Raw genomic sequence first — 14867 nt, 5'->3', positions numbered from 1 at the left:
TGGGCCACTGGTGAGGCTGCATTGATGGGCCACTGGTGAGGCTGCATTGATGGGCCACTGGTGAGGTTGCATTGAGGGGGCACTGGTGAGGTTGCATTGATTGGGCACTGATTACGCTGCATTGATGGGGCACTGGTGAGGCTGCATTGATGGGCCACTGGTGATGCTGTATTGATGGGGCACTGGTATGGCTGCATTGATGGGGCACTGATGAGGCTGCAGTGATGGGGCACTGGTGAGGTTGCATTGACTGGGCACTGCTTAGGCTGCATTGATGGGGCACTGGTGATGTTGCATTGATGGGGCACTGGTGATGTTGCATTGATGGGCCACTGGTGTGGCTGCATTGATGGGCCACTGGTGTGGCTGCATTGATGGGGCAAAGGTGAGGCTGCATTGATCGGGCACTGGTGAGGCTGCATTGATGGGCACTAATGAGGCTGCATTGATGGGCACTGGTGAGGCTGCATTTATGGGACACTGGTGAGGCTGCATTCATGGGACACTGATAAGTCTGTATTGGTGGACATTGGTGAGGCTGCATTGATGGGCACTGATCAGGCTGCATTGATGGACACTGGTGAGGCTGCTTGATGGGCACTGATCAGACTGCATTACTGGGCACTGGTGAGGCTGCACTGATGGGCACTGATCTGGGTGCATTGATGGGCACTGGTGTGGCTGAATTAATGGACACTGATCAGGCTGCATTGATGGACACTGGTCAGGCTGCATTGATGGTCACTGATCAGGCTGCATTGGTGGGCACTGATGAGGCTGCACCGATGGGCACTGATGAGGCTGCATTGATGGGCACTGATGAGGCTGAGCTGATGGGCACTGATCAGGCTGTTGAGTATAATACACTATTCAAATGTGCTTTAAAATGCATGGTTTTCCCTTTTATGAACAAGGTAATAAGGATGTTATGCTGTTGGGCTGGTATATTAATGCTATTGAGCTGATATGAAATTATTTCCAGGGCTAGTTTTTACTCCCAGTCCGGCCCTGACCGTTTCTCTCTGCAGACGCGCCAATGCTGCTAAGTAAATGTACGGCACTGCCATATGAATACAGCACTGCTATGTGACTACAGAGCGGACCTGAAGTCTCCTCCCTCCGCCTCTCTCTGCACTCCCCAGTGCCCCAGCTCAGTGCTTGCAGAAAGACTACAGAGGTGTAAACTGAGCTTTCATTGCTAATCATCCCGCTGGAAGGATGCCTACAGGAGTTTGTTCTGTGGGATGTGTGGATGGGGATGAGATGGCGGTTTTGCAAGATGTTGAGACTTGTGTGCAGGGGCTTGAGGAAGGGCCTTGAGATGGGGGGTGGGAGAGTGACAGCAGAAGGGTAGGAGGCCAGTACTAGTGCTGTACAGCTAACTTCAATTGCTCCATGCCACTGCCAAGTGGTCTCTGCAGTGCTGGAGCAATGAATTAGGACTGCCACACCATATACTTTTATATCATCTGTACCCTCTTCTGCATATACTACCCACTGCCATACACTCTATGCCCTCTCCTACATGTACCACCCACCGCCATACACTCTGCACTCCTCTCTTACACGTACCACCCACCGCCATAGACTCCACACCCCTCTCTCACACATTACACCCAATGTCATACACTCCACACTCCTCTCCTACAGGTACACCCTACCGCCATACACTCCACACTCCTCTCCTACACGTACCATCCACTGCCATACACTCTGCACCCCTCTCCTGCACATACCACCGACTGCAATATACTCGCACCCGTTTCCTGCACATAAGAAAGTAAAGTCTCTTGTGCTGCCTAAAATTCTAAAAGAAAATGAAAAAGTGCTGCGCTGCTAAAAAAAAACAAAAAGGTAAAAAACCCTCCCCAACCTATCCAACACACTAGAAAAAGTGCCTGAATATCAAATGGATAATACATTAAACCCAATAAGGGTAAATGAGAATTATATCAAATCCACAAGTACATATTTAAAAAAAGATTAATAAAAAATAAAACATATTAACACCCGCCAGCCCCTCTAGTCAGCAGGCAATGAGATAGAGGATAATCAAATATATTGATGTAACAATAAATATAAGAACAGGCACTTCTTCTTCCTCTACTGTACTACTACCCACTGTCATACACTCCATATCCCTCTCCCTGCAAATACTACCCACCTCCATACACACCACACCACTCTCCTGCACATCCTACTGGCCAGCATACACTCCACACTCCTCTCCTGTACATTCTACGCACCACATACCCTCCGCACCCCTCTAATACTACATAAAGTTTTTTCTTTACCTTATTTTCTTAACATTTGGTAGTCATATCCCAAAAAATTCTAAAAAGTATATTTTTTTAATCTCATGGACGAAGTGTGAAAAATAACGTATATCATACAATCATTTCATAAACACATACCACTGCATATATAATTTCAGGAAAATATGCTTATAAAATAGTTTACCATTGGCAATAAAAAAATATGTCCCCTGATTTCATTTTAAAAATCTGGTCACCTTACTTCATATACATTAGTAATTACAAGCTATTCCTACACAGTTTTTACTTAACAATGAGACTGATTAATTAGGATGCATTTCTAATGAAGTCTGTTTTCCTGACCGAATTAGGTCTCCATTTGTAGAATTCTAAAACAAACAAAAATGCAGATAGTGTATACCTCCTAACTTATGCATTTATTTTTTACATATTATATATACTTCTTTTTGTGTGCATTCTTCATGCGTATGCAGTTAACATTACCATTGTAATTATTATGATTACTTTCATACGCGCACTTTTCCACATACGCAGTTACATTGTGCACAACTTACATCTGATTCCTAGTAGAATTCTATTTTAGTAATTTTTCTATGGAATTCTCCTGTTACATAATCTTAATCCATCCTTAGGCATGTTTTTTATATATATACTTTTATGTATATTTTATATTATATTTTATTGTATTATAATAAGTTTGTATACAACATATATAACATCCTTTACTATTTGACACCAAAAGGTGGTGGTCAACCTCGCTACAGGTATTTATATACAGAAATGTTGATCATCTATGAATTCTATATGTGTTTTTTTTATTTATGTGTCTTTTTATATATATATGTGTATATGTATGTATATATATATATATATATATATATATATATATATATATTGTACTGTATTATTACTCATTTTTAGTTGAGTCCATCTGGCCACCCTATGAGTGTAAGTGCGATCATGCCGTTCCCAATGCAGCATATTGAAAATTGGAATCAATGTAGAAACAAACCAAATTTCCAGCTACAAAGCTCTGCATGCAATTCATGCTGGGGCCAGGTAAATGGCGCAGCATGGATTGCGAGATCCGTCTTGACAGACCATTCTATGTCACTTCCGCATGCCTTACAGGAACCGGAAGTGATGTATAAAGGAAGTATCCAGGATGACACAGGATATCCACAGTAGGACATTGTCAAAACGGAGACACAAAGACCCCAGACACAGGGGTAATGATTCTAATAGCAACATAATCCTGTTCTCAGTACCTGCCCTGATGGTTTACATTTCAGTCGGTCCCTTCCTTATGACATTGTGGCTCCAATCTATATGAAAGCTGTGGCATATGTAGATTTGGCATGTACTATAACATATTATATAACGTATACAAGGAACAACGGGGAATTTCGATAGATTTCTTCTACCATACACTATGTCTGTGGCTGCATTTGGATGGCATTTATCGATCGCACAAGGCAATAGGGTCTGATGTTTGTTCCATGTCAGGCAACTCTGCATGGCTGGCTCTTCCATGGTCATATTGTCATGTATTGTGGAAATCATCTTTTATTGATTTCTTTGCATATGCATTGGTTCTATATATATTTATATTTTTTATGCTTTTATTGTCATTAGTAATATACTTCTTTACATTTATATTGTTCTTGACCCACCCACAAAGAGTGGAGCTTTGGGACTTGATCATGTGACCTTTTGGAATATACAAAGCCCTACCACTCATTCCCCTAACTAGCTCTGATTAAGGGGGAACACCCCGAAACGCGTAAGCTGTTTTTTGGAGGTCCACATCCTTCTACTGCCTGCGGCAGCTGAGGAAGCTAAGTGGAGACCCCTGGTGGTCCCTCATTGCTTATTGCCCATGTTTCATAATCATTTTGTGAATATAATGTGTATACATGTCTATTACAATAAATTGTTTTAAAGAATGCGCTAGGCTGGTGCGCCCTCTGTCCATTTCTCTTTTCCAGACATTGTTCCAAATCAGGGGTGGTCCCTCAAAATCAGGGACAGTTGGGGGAGTGGACAGTACATAGTGAACACACTCATGCACAGGTGTAGATAAATTATTTCTATTTTTTATAAATTACTTCATCCAGTAAATGGACTACTTACAATGTATACTGACATCAACAGTCAGACTGACCAATGAAATATATCTGGTGGCAGTAGTAAACACTGGGCAACAGCAACCATTTATACACCGGTGAGTTTTTGTGTAACTTTAGACAATCTGCTGCACCCTAGCTGCCAAGGAACTACCAGTTCCTTCTAAATCAGCCAGCTGCTGCAACTTGAATTTTCTCAGCAGGTGACATGGCCTAGGCCAGTGATGGTGAACCTTTTTGAGCCTGAGTGCCCAAACCCACAAAACCAACTTATTTTTTTCAAAGTGCCAACACTGCAATTAATAACAGCCAAAGATAATGGCCGCAAGGGCCTCTCACCAATCCCAGTGACACAGCTACACTTCCTCCGAACAGATGTCCACTCACTCTCAGTTGCCCGTGGCAAGGCCTGCAACTGCCATTGCAGGGGGGGGGGGGGTATCCTCACAGCATCTCTGTCCCCTGACTCACAGTGTGCTGCTCCAGTCTTTCTCACGATCTCGATCTCTCTCTCTCTCTCCCCATAGTCTTCCGGGACTTAAGCCCCGTACACACATACAGATTGTTGGCCAACCGTTCGGCCGTCTTTTGTCCAGTGTTTGTTGATTGAAATGTGCTCTAGACTTGCACTGGACTTTTGTTGGCCAACAAAAACCAACTTCAGAAGTGATGTCATGAGATGGTTGACTTTCAGTGTGTTTTTTCTTCTCTGAGCATGCCCAGTCTTGCTCATCTGATTTTTGTCTGCCGAAATCTGTACTGACTGAGGAACAATCGGCCGTTCTTTGTTGGCCAACAAAAATTTTATAGCATGCACACCAGATTTTTTTCGGCCGAAAATTCGCAGTTGGTTGTCGGAAGTATCATACTAACAAGCCTACAATTGGCAGATCGGACGTTGGCCAACAATTTACGGCCAACAATCTGTGCGTGTGTAAGGGGCTTAAATGTCCCATGGTGCACTTGTCAATCTCCTCATTGGTGCTTGGCTGCAGCCAAATGAGGAGGCAGGAGGAATCAGAGCAGGCGGTGATGTCTGCAAGCGCCGCTCTGTCCCTGTTCAGCGCTGCTTGACAGAAGGGGGCGAGTGTAGAAATACAGTGACAGTCCACGCTCGCTTCCCCCCTTGTCACAGCGCCACTGCCATGCGGGGGGGGGGGGGGGAGGATTAGAGAGCCTAGGCATCAGCGGCGGCAGCTTCTCAGTATAGCTGGCGTGTCCACAGAGAGGGCCCTGTGTGCCAGCTGTGGCAAGCGTGCCATAGGTTCGTCATCACTGGCCTAGGCTAACAAACCTACCATAAACTGCTCTACATACCTGTGATGAGTTGCTTGCCTGTTGCTGCTTCTGCATATGAAGCCCAGGATTAACGATGACTTGAGGGGTCAGTGGGGAGACCGAGGGCTGGACTGATCTGCGTTGTGCCTCCCTCTCCAGGATCTCTGATGGGGTCACATAATGTATCTGTGGTTGTTTCCACTGTCGCTGAGGCTTGAATGGATCTGGGCTGCTTGAGCTCTGCTGGCCTATCATCTTCTGGTTGTTCCTAAAAGCATTTAAACACATTTAAAGCAAACAAAACTCAGAATGTCAAGTCACACGCCACATTAAGGAATGTAAAGAAGAGCAAAACTTATTGGATAGCTCAGGACGCCTGAGAGGGGACATGATAGCAATTTTTCAAGTACCTCAACGGTGATCTCAACATAGAAAAAAAAAACTGTTCAGTTGCAATGAATGCATGAGGACACAAGGCCATACAATGTGATTAGAGGAGAAAATATTTTACCTTAGGCTACGCAGGGTTTTTTTTACAGTAAGGGCTACAAGATTGTGGAATTCTCTTTCACAAGTGGTAGTAACTGAGGGGAGTATGGCTACTTTTAAAAGACTTTTGGACGTACATCTCAAGGATCAAAACATTCAGGGGAATGGGAAATAATTACATCCACACACACACCTACACAGGTTGAACTGGATGCACCATTGTCTTTATTCAACCTCAACTACTATGTAACTACATGTAAGGATCACTACTAAGCCCTGGAGAATTCTACAGACAGCGTGAAACACCAATTCTGTATTTTCTAGTTTAAACTATATCTGACTTGTTCGCAAGACTGAGCTCTCTCTGAAGATCTGAGGTTTGCTGTAACTTGGAACCCAAGATCTAAAATATCATATCCTCATACTGTTAATAACACCTTACAACCATCAGTAGTAGATAAGGTAAGGTCTATTTCATAAGCAAATAAATTGTGCCTACATCTGATGTTTAAATAGGGCATTTTGGGAATGTTTAGGAAAGAAAGAGCTAGGAAGAGCTAGATTTCATTTAATTCCGTTTGTGTTCACATGTACAAAATATAAGGAAGAGATCTCCAAAGAGACACAGACAACAAAAAAAGTATATTTTTAAGTAGACATGGAAGTAAACAAGAAACCTGTACAAAGAAAATGCATAGGTTGCTTTTGCTGATATCTCCCTTTAAACATGCATGTTACATAGCTAGGGCTGCTCTAAGGGCAGGTTTACATCAGGAATCACAAAGGAACATGCTGTGCGTTTCTGTGCGATTCACATGTAGTTAATTTTTTGGAATGGGCTGAAATCGCACCAGACAAAAAGAAGTGCGTGCACTACTTTTGCAAACTCACTCCAACCGGATCACATGGTACTTCTGTACCATGTGGTCCGGTGCAGCATTACAGTGTGTTTGGGGTGTCATTGACTTAGTATTGACATCTGCTGCAGATCGCAACTGAAGTGCATTTTTCACACAACGCTGGAAACGTGCATGGAATGTGGGTTTCCCACACCACATTCTGGGGAGAACTGGCCCTACATGCTTTAGTGCTTTGAGTGAGATTAGGAGTTCCATTTGACTCAGATGTCCAAGGCTGCATACCTGTTCGGGTCAATGACTTGGGAAGTACTAAACCCAAAGACATCCAGGTTTCAAGCATATTTAGAGGGAAGTCAACAATGGCAGGCCATTTTTCCTGCGAAGACATTCTGGCAGGTGTGTATTGTGGTCTGTGCCTCATAGGAGACATATTGCCTTACCTCCTCTGTGGTCACAAGGACAAAATTGTTCCAATGAAAATACAGACAGCAATAAAAACATGCGACAGTAAAGCGTCATGACCTCTCCACAGTTCCTGTATCCAAAAATATTGACAGGATAATATACAAGAACTACTCATTAAAGGTTCAAGAGGAGATTGTGATGGACTCTGGACACCCTGACTGGGTATCTCCGCCAAGAAGCTGCTTCCTAAGCTCTGGAACACGAGATCCGTGAATCTGGCTATAGTTACCCCAAGAACTCAAAAGTACAAGTTTTGGAGTCAACCAGAATGAACTGTTTATTAAAACACAGGCACAAAGAGATATACACTGTGGGACAATCCCTCCCTCCCCCTTAGCAGCCAATCCACATACACATATACATCCCATAATAAGTTGATCTTAAGGCAGACAGAAACAATAGAACAATGGGATACAGGTACTTAACAATAACAAACCCCACCCCACCTCACAATCTAGCAAGGGTCTATGAGACACTCCTGCAATATTCTAGCAATCTGAAAAGTCAAACCGTTCATCTTCATATATTTCCTGAGGGGCACGGTTCAGAAATATTATTGTTCCAAGTGAAAGAGCCCCTCACTCTTTCAACTCAAACCATACATATAGAACCCAGAAAACCGGGGTAACACGAAAGGCTGAGTCCAGTGTGGTTGTACAGGAGTCTGATAAGTGCAGAGTGCAGACCCAACTGGGGTTCTTGGTCACCCTGTGCCCCAAATAGACACAGGGTGACTTACACATAAGAGGGGCTGGGGAAGCTGGACAAGGAGTTTACCGACCTCTTTAAAGTAATCTGGGTTCCACAACCCCCCCAACCAAAGTGACACAGAGATAAACACTTAATGGATCCTTGGACACCGGCACTGACCCTTCTCAACAAAGTGGAGTGTTTGCAATTTCAAAAGTGGTTGTAAACCTCAGACATGAAATATGAACAAAGCATATCCCTCTATAGTGTGTACTAGTTTCAATTAAAAGCACTACATGTCATTTCTGACTGCTGCTTCAGTCCTCTGCTATCAGCATGAATCACATCTGACAAGTTTTCCAGACACCAAAAGAAAATAGTGACAGGGAGGGGCCTCTAGCAGATTAACAGCCTCAGCTTTTTCTCTCCATGCTGTGTGAAGGGGGGTGTGTACCATCCATCTAAACAGCTCTCATGCCTGTCCTCTCTGAGCTCTGCAGAGTGTAACTTCAGCACTCTGCCTCTTTTTTCTGCGCACCCAGACAAGCTACAGTATATAATTCAGCACTTTTAATGGCTGTAGAGAAGAGAAGACTGCAAATAGACAGGTACAACTTATGTAGAAGGGTTTGTTTAATCTTTTCTATCACCTGAGAATAGTCACTTCACTGTTGGTTTAAGGGTGGGTATAAGGGTTTCAACCACTAACTCTCAGTGACCCACAACAAAAATTATAGGTGCCTGGGTGTAGTGACAGATGCTTCTAAAATTGTGGCCAACAAGGGAGATGTCCTGCACATCTGGTGTCCGACCTGAGAATGATGGGCTTCTGGTCAATGGTTTTTGGCCTGCTGCAGACCCTGTTTTACCTGACAGTCCATAAAGATGCTAAGTTGGCCCTGCTGCACTGTCCTATACCCGGCTTATATGCACACCAGCAGAAGCTGGCTACTTACCTCTTTGATTCAGCCAAAGGGACCATAGCCCAGACGTAAAAGACCCCATGCGTTGCCTTCCAGAGGTGAGGACACGTATGACCACCTTGATGCTCAATGAGCAGTCCAGTATCGTGAAAGATTTACATTCTTTAAAGTATGGGAACCTTAGATTTCTTACGAGTTTCCCACGCTCCAACTGGCCTGTTTGGGCCACATACAGTATAATTCCTACCATCTAAGCTCCCTAGTCAGAAATGTCCTTTTCTCTTTCTCGTTTTTGTTTCTGGTCTTTCTCTGTCTCTCATTTGTAGGGTCATGGTCCCTTGAAGCTAACTCCCTGCAGGAGGCCACTCCTGAGGCGACTATACTTAGGCCTTGTGGACATGGCTTAATGTTGTTTTTATGCACAGTCGTTACCCCTACGATTCAATGTTCGTTGATATCAGCTACTATGATTGCAGCCTTTGCTGGTCTTTCTTTCCTAGGAACATTGAAAACTGAGAAAAAATGGGAGTGCATTAAAAGCATATTAAATAAAGGTATAGGTAAGTGCATTCCAATGGGCAATAAATAAAAAAGAATGAAAATGAATCCTGGGTGGCTAAAATTTTACGTAAAAATGTATATAAAAACAAAGGAAAAGACCTTCAAAAAATATAAGAACATGGTAAGTCCACAGGCATAACCCCCTATAAAAGGTGCCACATCCCGAAAAGCAAAAAAGAAAGGAAGGGGGATCCTCTAAGGGTTTCGGACTTTTGAGGCACTTAAAAAAAATGTTGAAAAAATTGATAAAAAATATTAGCATTTTATTATACACAGAATATATAGAACATACATCATAAATAGCAAAATAAATAAGCAAACGGTTCCATAAGATAGAAACACAGCACAGAGAAATGCAGAGAAACAACAGCAGAATACCCAACGCGTTGCGAAGCTGTATGCTTCTTCTTCAGAGGTAATTTAGATAGATACTGCAAAATGAGATTATAGACTGTGATTGTGTTGATATTTTACTGTTTGCTAGATTAAAATCAGGTGAGCGATTTCCAGGCCTGCCAAAACGGTAGAGGTCACATTCAACCCCTTGGTCAAACCAAGAGGGAAAAAGGGGGAGAAAAACTGGTCCCCTAAATAGGTGGTATGTATAAGCATCAAGATGTTATTGAAGATAACCAGTGCCTATGCTGTGTATGGCTGGAGTCAAAATGAAAGTGGGAATTCAGATATAGGTTGGTATCAACACACAGGTTCCTTGAACATAGATAGCTTGAAAAAGCATATGTAGTGACCACCGCCCCCTCCATCCGACCTGAGGGGACGGTGGTCACTACATATGCTTTTTCAAGCTATCTATGTTCAAGGAACCTGTGTCTTGATACCAACCTATATCTGAGTTCCCACTTTCATTTGGACTCCAGCCACACACAGCATAGGCACTGGTTATAGGTTTTTTGCCCCCTTATCTTTATGGCTCTCAACTTATAAATCTGTTCAGAAGAGAAAATGTTGCTCTGTTTAGCTAGCCTTACCTTATTACCTCTTGATTAGTTAGTGATGGGGGTGGGTGCTTATCAATTAACAGTATTTAAGTAAGCATCTCCTTGCAAAGGCACGTTTGCAAGTGGCACGTTTGCTTTTGGGGCTCTCTTCTAAAAGTGGGGTGATTTCTATAAGTGGGAGCACTTCTGATTCTGCACTCTTCATCTGAAAATTTCTTCTAGTCCTTCACAGGTACATTCCCAGTGATGCAAAGCCACTCAAACCTGCAATTCTGAAACTGCTCCTCTTTAATGCTCTTGTCCTTTAACTATGGTACGTTCCCACTGATGCAACTCCACTCAAACCTGCGATTCTGAAACTGCTCCTCTTTAATGCTCTTGTATTTTAACTATGGTACGTTCCCACTGATGCAACTCCACTCAAACCTGCGATTCTGAAACTGCTCCTCTTTAATGCTCTTGCCTTTTAACTATGGTACGTTCCCACTGATGCAACTCCACTCAAACCTGCGATTCTGAAACTGCTCCTCTTTAATGCTCTTGTCTTTTAACTATGGTACGTTCCCACTGATGCAACTCCACTTAAACCTGCGATTCTCAAACTGCTCCTCTTTAATGCTCTTGTCTTTTAACTATGGTATGTTTATTTTGCCCAACCATGTGTAGACTGTTCTCATTGCAATGTTTTTTCTTCTCTGTCTCTAATTGTAACTTATAGGTTTTTTGCCCCCTTATCTTTATGGCTCTCAACTTATAAATCTGTTCAGAAGAGAAAATGTTGCTCTGTTTAGCTAGCCTTACCTTATTAACTCTTGATTAGTTAGTGATGGGGGTGGGTGCTTATCAATTAACAGTATTTAAGTAAGCATTTCCTTGCAAAGGCACGTTTGCAAGTGGCACGTTTGCTTTTGGGGCTCTCTTCTCAAAGTGGGGTGATTTCTATAAGTGGGAGCACTTCTGATTCTGCACTCTTCATCTGAAAATTTCTTCTGGTCCTTCACAGCTACGTTCCCACTGATGCAATTCCACTCAAACCTGCGATTCTGAAACTGCTGCTCTTTAATGCTCTTGTCTTTTAACTATGGTATGTTTATTTTGCCCAACCATGTGTAGACTGTTCTAATTGCAACTTTTTTTCTTCTCTGTCTCTAGTTGTAACTTATAGGTTTTTTGCCCCCTTACCTTTATGGCTCTCAACTTAAAAATCTGTTCAGAAGAGAAAATGTTGCTCTGTTTAGCTAGCCTTACCTTATTACCTCTTGATTAGCTAGTGATGGGGGTGGGTGCTTATCGATAAACAGTATTTAAGAAAGCATCTCCTTGCAAGTGGCACATTTGCTTTTGGGGCTCTCTTCTCAAAGTGGGGTGATTTCTATAAGTGGGAGCACTTCAGATTCTGCACTCTTCATCTGAAAATTTCTTCTGGTCCTTCACAGGTACGTTCCCACGGATGCAACTGCACTCAAACCTGCGATTCTGAAACTGCTCCTCTTTAATGCTCTTGTCTTTTAACTATGGTATGTTCCCACTTATGCAACTCCACTCAAACCTGCGATTCTGAAACTGCTCCTCTTTAATGCTCTTGTCTTTTAACTATGGTACGTTCCCACTGATGCAACTCCACTCAAACCTGCGATTCTGAAACTGCTCCTCTTTAATGCTCTTGTCTTTTAACTATGGTACGTTCCCACTGATGCAACTCCACTCAAACCTGCGATTCTGAAACTGCTCCTCTTTAATGCTCTTGTCTTTTAACTATGGTATGTTTATTTTGCCCAACCATGTGTAGACTGTTCTCATTGCAATGTTTTTTCTTCTCTGTCTCTAGTTGTAACTTATAGGTTTTTTGCCCCCTTACCTTTATGGCTCTCAACTTATAAATCTGTTCAGAAGAGAAAATGTTGCTCTGTTTAGCTAGCCTTACCTTATTAACTCTTGATTAGTTAGTGATGGGGGTGGGTGCTTATCAATTAACAGTATTTAAGTAAGCATCTCCTTGCAAAGGCACGTTTACAAGTGGCATGTTTGCTTTTGGGGCTCTCTTCTCAAAGTGGGGTGATTTCTATAAGTGGGAGCACTTCTGATTCTGCACTCTTCATCTGAAAATTTCTTCTGGTCCTTCACAGGTACGTTCCCACGGATGCAACTGCACTCAAACCTGCGATTCTGAAACTGCTCCTCTTTAATGCTCTTGTCTTTTAACTATGGTATGTTCCCACTGATGCAACTCCACTCAAACCTGCGATTCTGAAACTGCTGCTCTTTATGCTCTTGTCTTTTAACTATGGTACGTTCCCACTGATGCAACTCCACTCAAACCTGCGATTCTGAAACTGCTCCTCTTTAATGCTCTTGTCTTAACTATGGTACGTTCCCACTGATGCAACTCCACTCAAACCTGCGATTCTGAAACTGCTCCTCTTTAATGCTCTTGTCTTTTAACTATGGTACGTTCCCACTGATGCAACTCCACTCAAACCTGCGATTCTGATACTGCTCCTCTTTAATGCTCTTGTCTTTTAACTATGGTATGTTCCCACTGATCAATCTCCACTCAAACCTGCAATTCTGAAACTGCTCCTCTTTAATGCTCTTGTCTTTTAACTATGGTATGTTCCCACTGATGCAACTCCACTCAAACCTGCGTTTCTGAAACTGCTAATCTTTATGCTCTTGTCTATTAACTATGGTACGTTTCCACTGATGCAACTCCACTCAAACCTGCGATTCTGAAACTGCTCCTCTTTAATGCTCTTGTCTTTTAACTATGGTACGTTCCCACTGATGCCACTCCACTCAAACCTGCGATTCTGAAACTGCTCCTCTTTAATGCTCTTGTCTTTTAACTATGGTATGTTCCCACTGATCAATCTCCACTCAAACCTGCGATTCTGAAACTGCTCCTCTTTAATGCTCTTGTCTTCTAACTGTGGTACGTTCCCACTGATGCAACTCCACCCAAACCTGCGATTCTGAAACTGCTCCTCTTTAATGCTCTTGTCTTTTAACTATGGTATGTTCCCACTGATCAATCTCCACTCAAACCTGCGATTCTGAAACAGCTCCTCTTTAATGCTCTTGTCTTTTAACTATAGTACGTTCCCACTGATGCAACTCCACTCACACCTGCGATTCTGAAACTGCTCCTCTTTAATGCTCTTGTATTTTAACTATATGGTATGTTTATTTATTTATTTATTTTCAAAATGACTTTATTTTGGTCTCCAAGTGTCTAAAAAGCCTTTTTTTTTTAAAGAAACTTTATTAAAGTCAATGTACGATACAGGTAAGACAGAAGATAACATTGTACAATACATTTTAACCACTTGCCGACTGCCTAACGCCGATCTACGTCGGCAGTCAGCCCCTCACAGGCAAAGTGACGTAGGGCTACGTCACTAGCTTGTGAGGGTCTAGGGAGCGAGCGCGCGCCCCCGGAGGCGCGCTCCCGCGTGGTCACGGACCCCCCCCGCGCGTGTGACCAGCGGACCCGATGTCCGCCGGTCACTCGGCGATCGGCGGGGGAGAGGGAGAATGTCAGGCAGCTTGTGTAAACAAGCTGCCTGTCATTCTCCTCGCTGTAAAGACACTGATAAAACGGATCTAGTATGTAGATCCGTTGATCAGTGTCCTTACAGCTCAACCCACAGCCAATCACAGTAGAAAGCACGCGCCTAGGGACACACACAGCCCCTCCCTTCCAAATAAAGTTAACCCCTTCACAACCAGTGTATTTTTACAGTAACAGTGCATATGTATAGCACTGATTACTGTAGAAATGTCACTGGTAACCCCAAAAGTGTCACAAATGTCAGTCAAGGGTCCGATCTGTCCGCCCCAATGTCGCAGTACCGCAAAAAAAATCGCAGATCGCCGCCATTATGCGTTAAAAAAAAACAACAAAAATGACAAAAATCTTTCCCTTTGTTAGTAAACGCGATAACTTTTGCGCAAACCAATCAAAATACGCTTTTTGCGATTTTTTTTTTTTTAACCAAACATATGTAGCATAAAACAAATTGGCCGAAAATTTTAAAAAATTTTGATTTTTACTTTTTTTTTGGGGGGAATTTCATATAAAAAAAATGTGAAAAATATTGTTATTTTTGCAAAATTGACGCTCTTTTTTTGTTTATAGCGCGTGATCAAAAAATCACACAGGTGATCAAATACCACCAAAAGAAAGCTCTGTTTGTGGGAAAAAAAGGAAGTCAAATTCGTTTAGGTACAGCGTCGCACG

The 14867-nt window shown here is 42.7% G+C and overlaps 1 protein-coding gene across 1 annotated transcript in view; it reads right to left on the bottom strand.

The window, feature by feature from the left end:
• EPS8L1 (EPS8 signaling adaptor L1) overlaps nt 1–14867 on the bottom strand; it is an 892485-nt gene that overhangs the window by 395380 nt on the left and 482238 nt on the right. The window contains exon 7 of the mRNA XM_082273475.1: nt 5720–5948. Within this exon, the coding sequence (XP_082129601.1) occupies nt 5720–5948 (229 nt within the window). The remainder of the gene's footprint in view (nt 1–5719; nt 5949–14867) is intronic.

This window comes from Pelophylax lessonae (genome assembly GCF_965119305.1).
Source record: "Pelophylax lessonae genome assembly, chromosome: 12".
Taxonomy (NCBI): Eukaryota; Metazoa; Chordata; class Amphibia; order Anura; family Ranidae; genus Pelophylax; species Pelophylax lessonae.
This window is presented reverse-complemented; position numbering and strand designations above follow the sequence as displayed.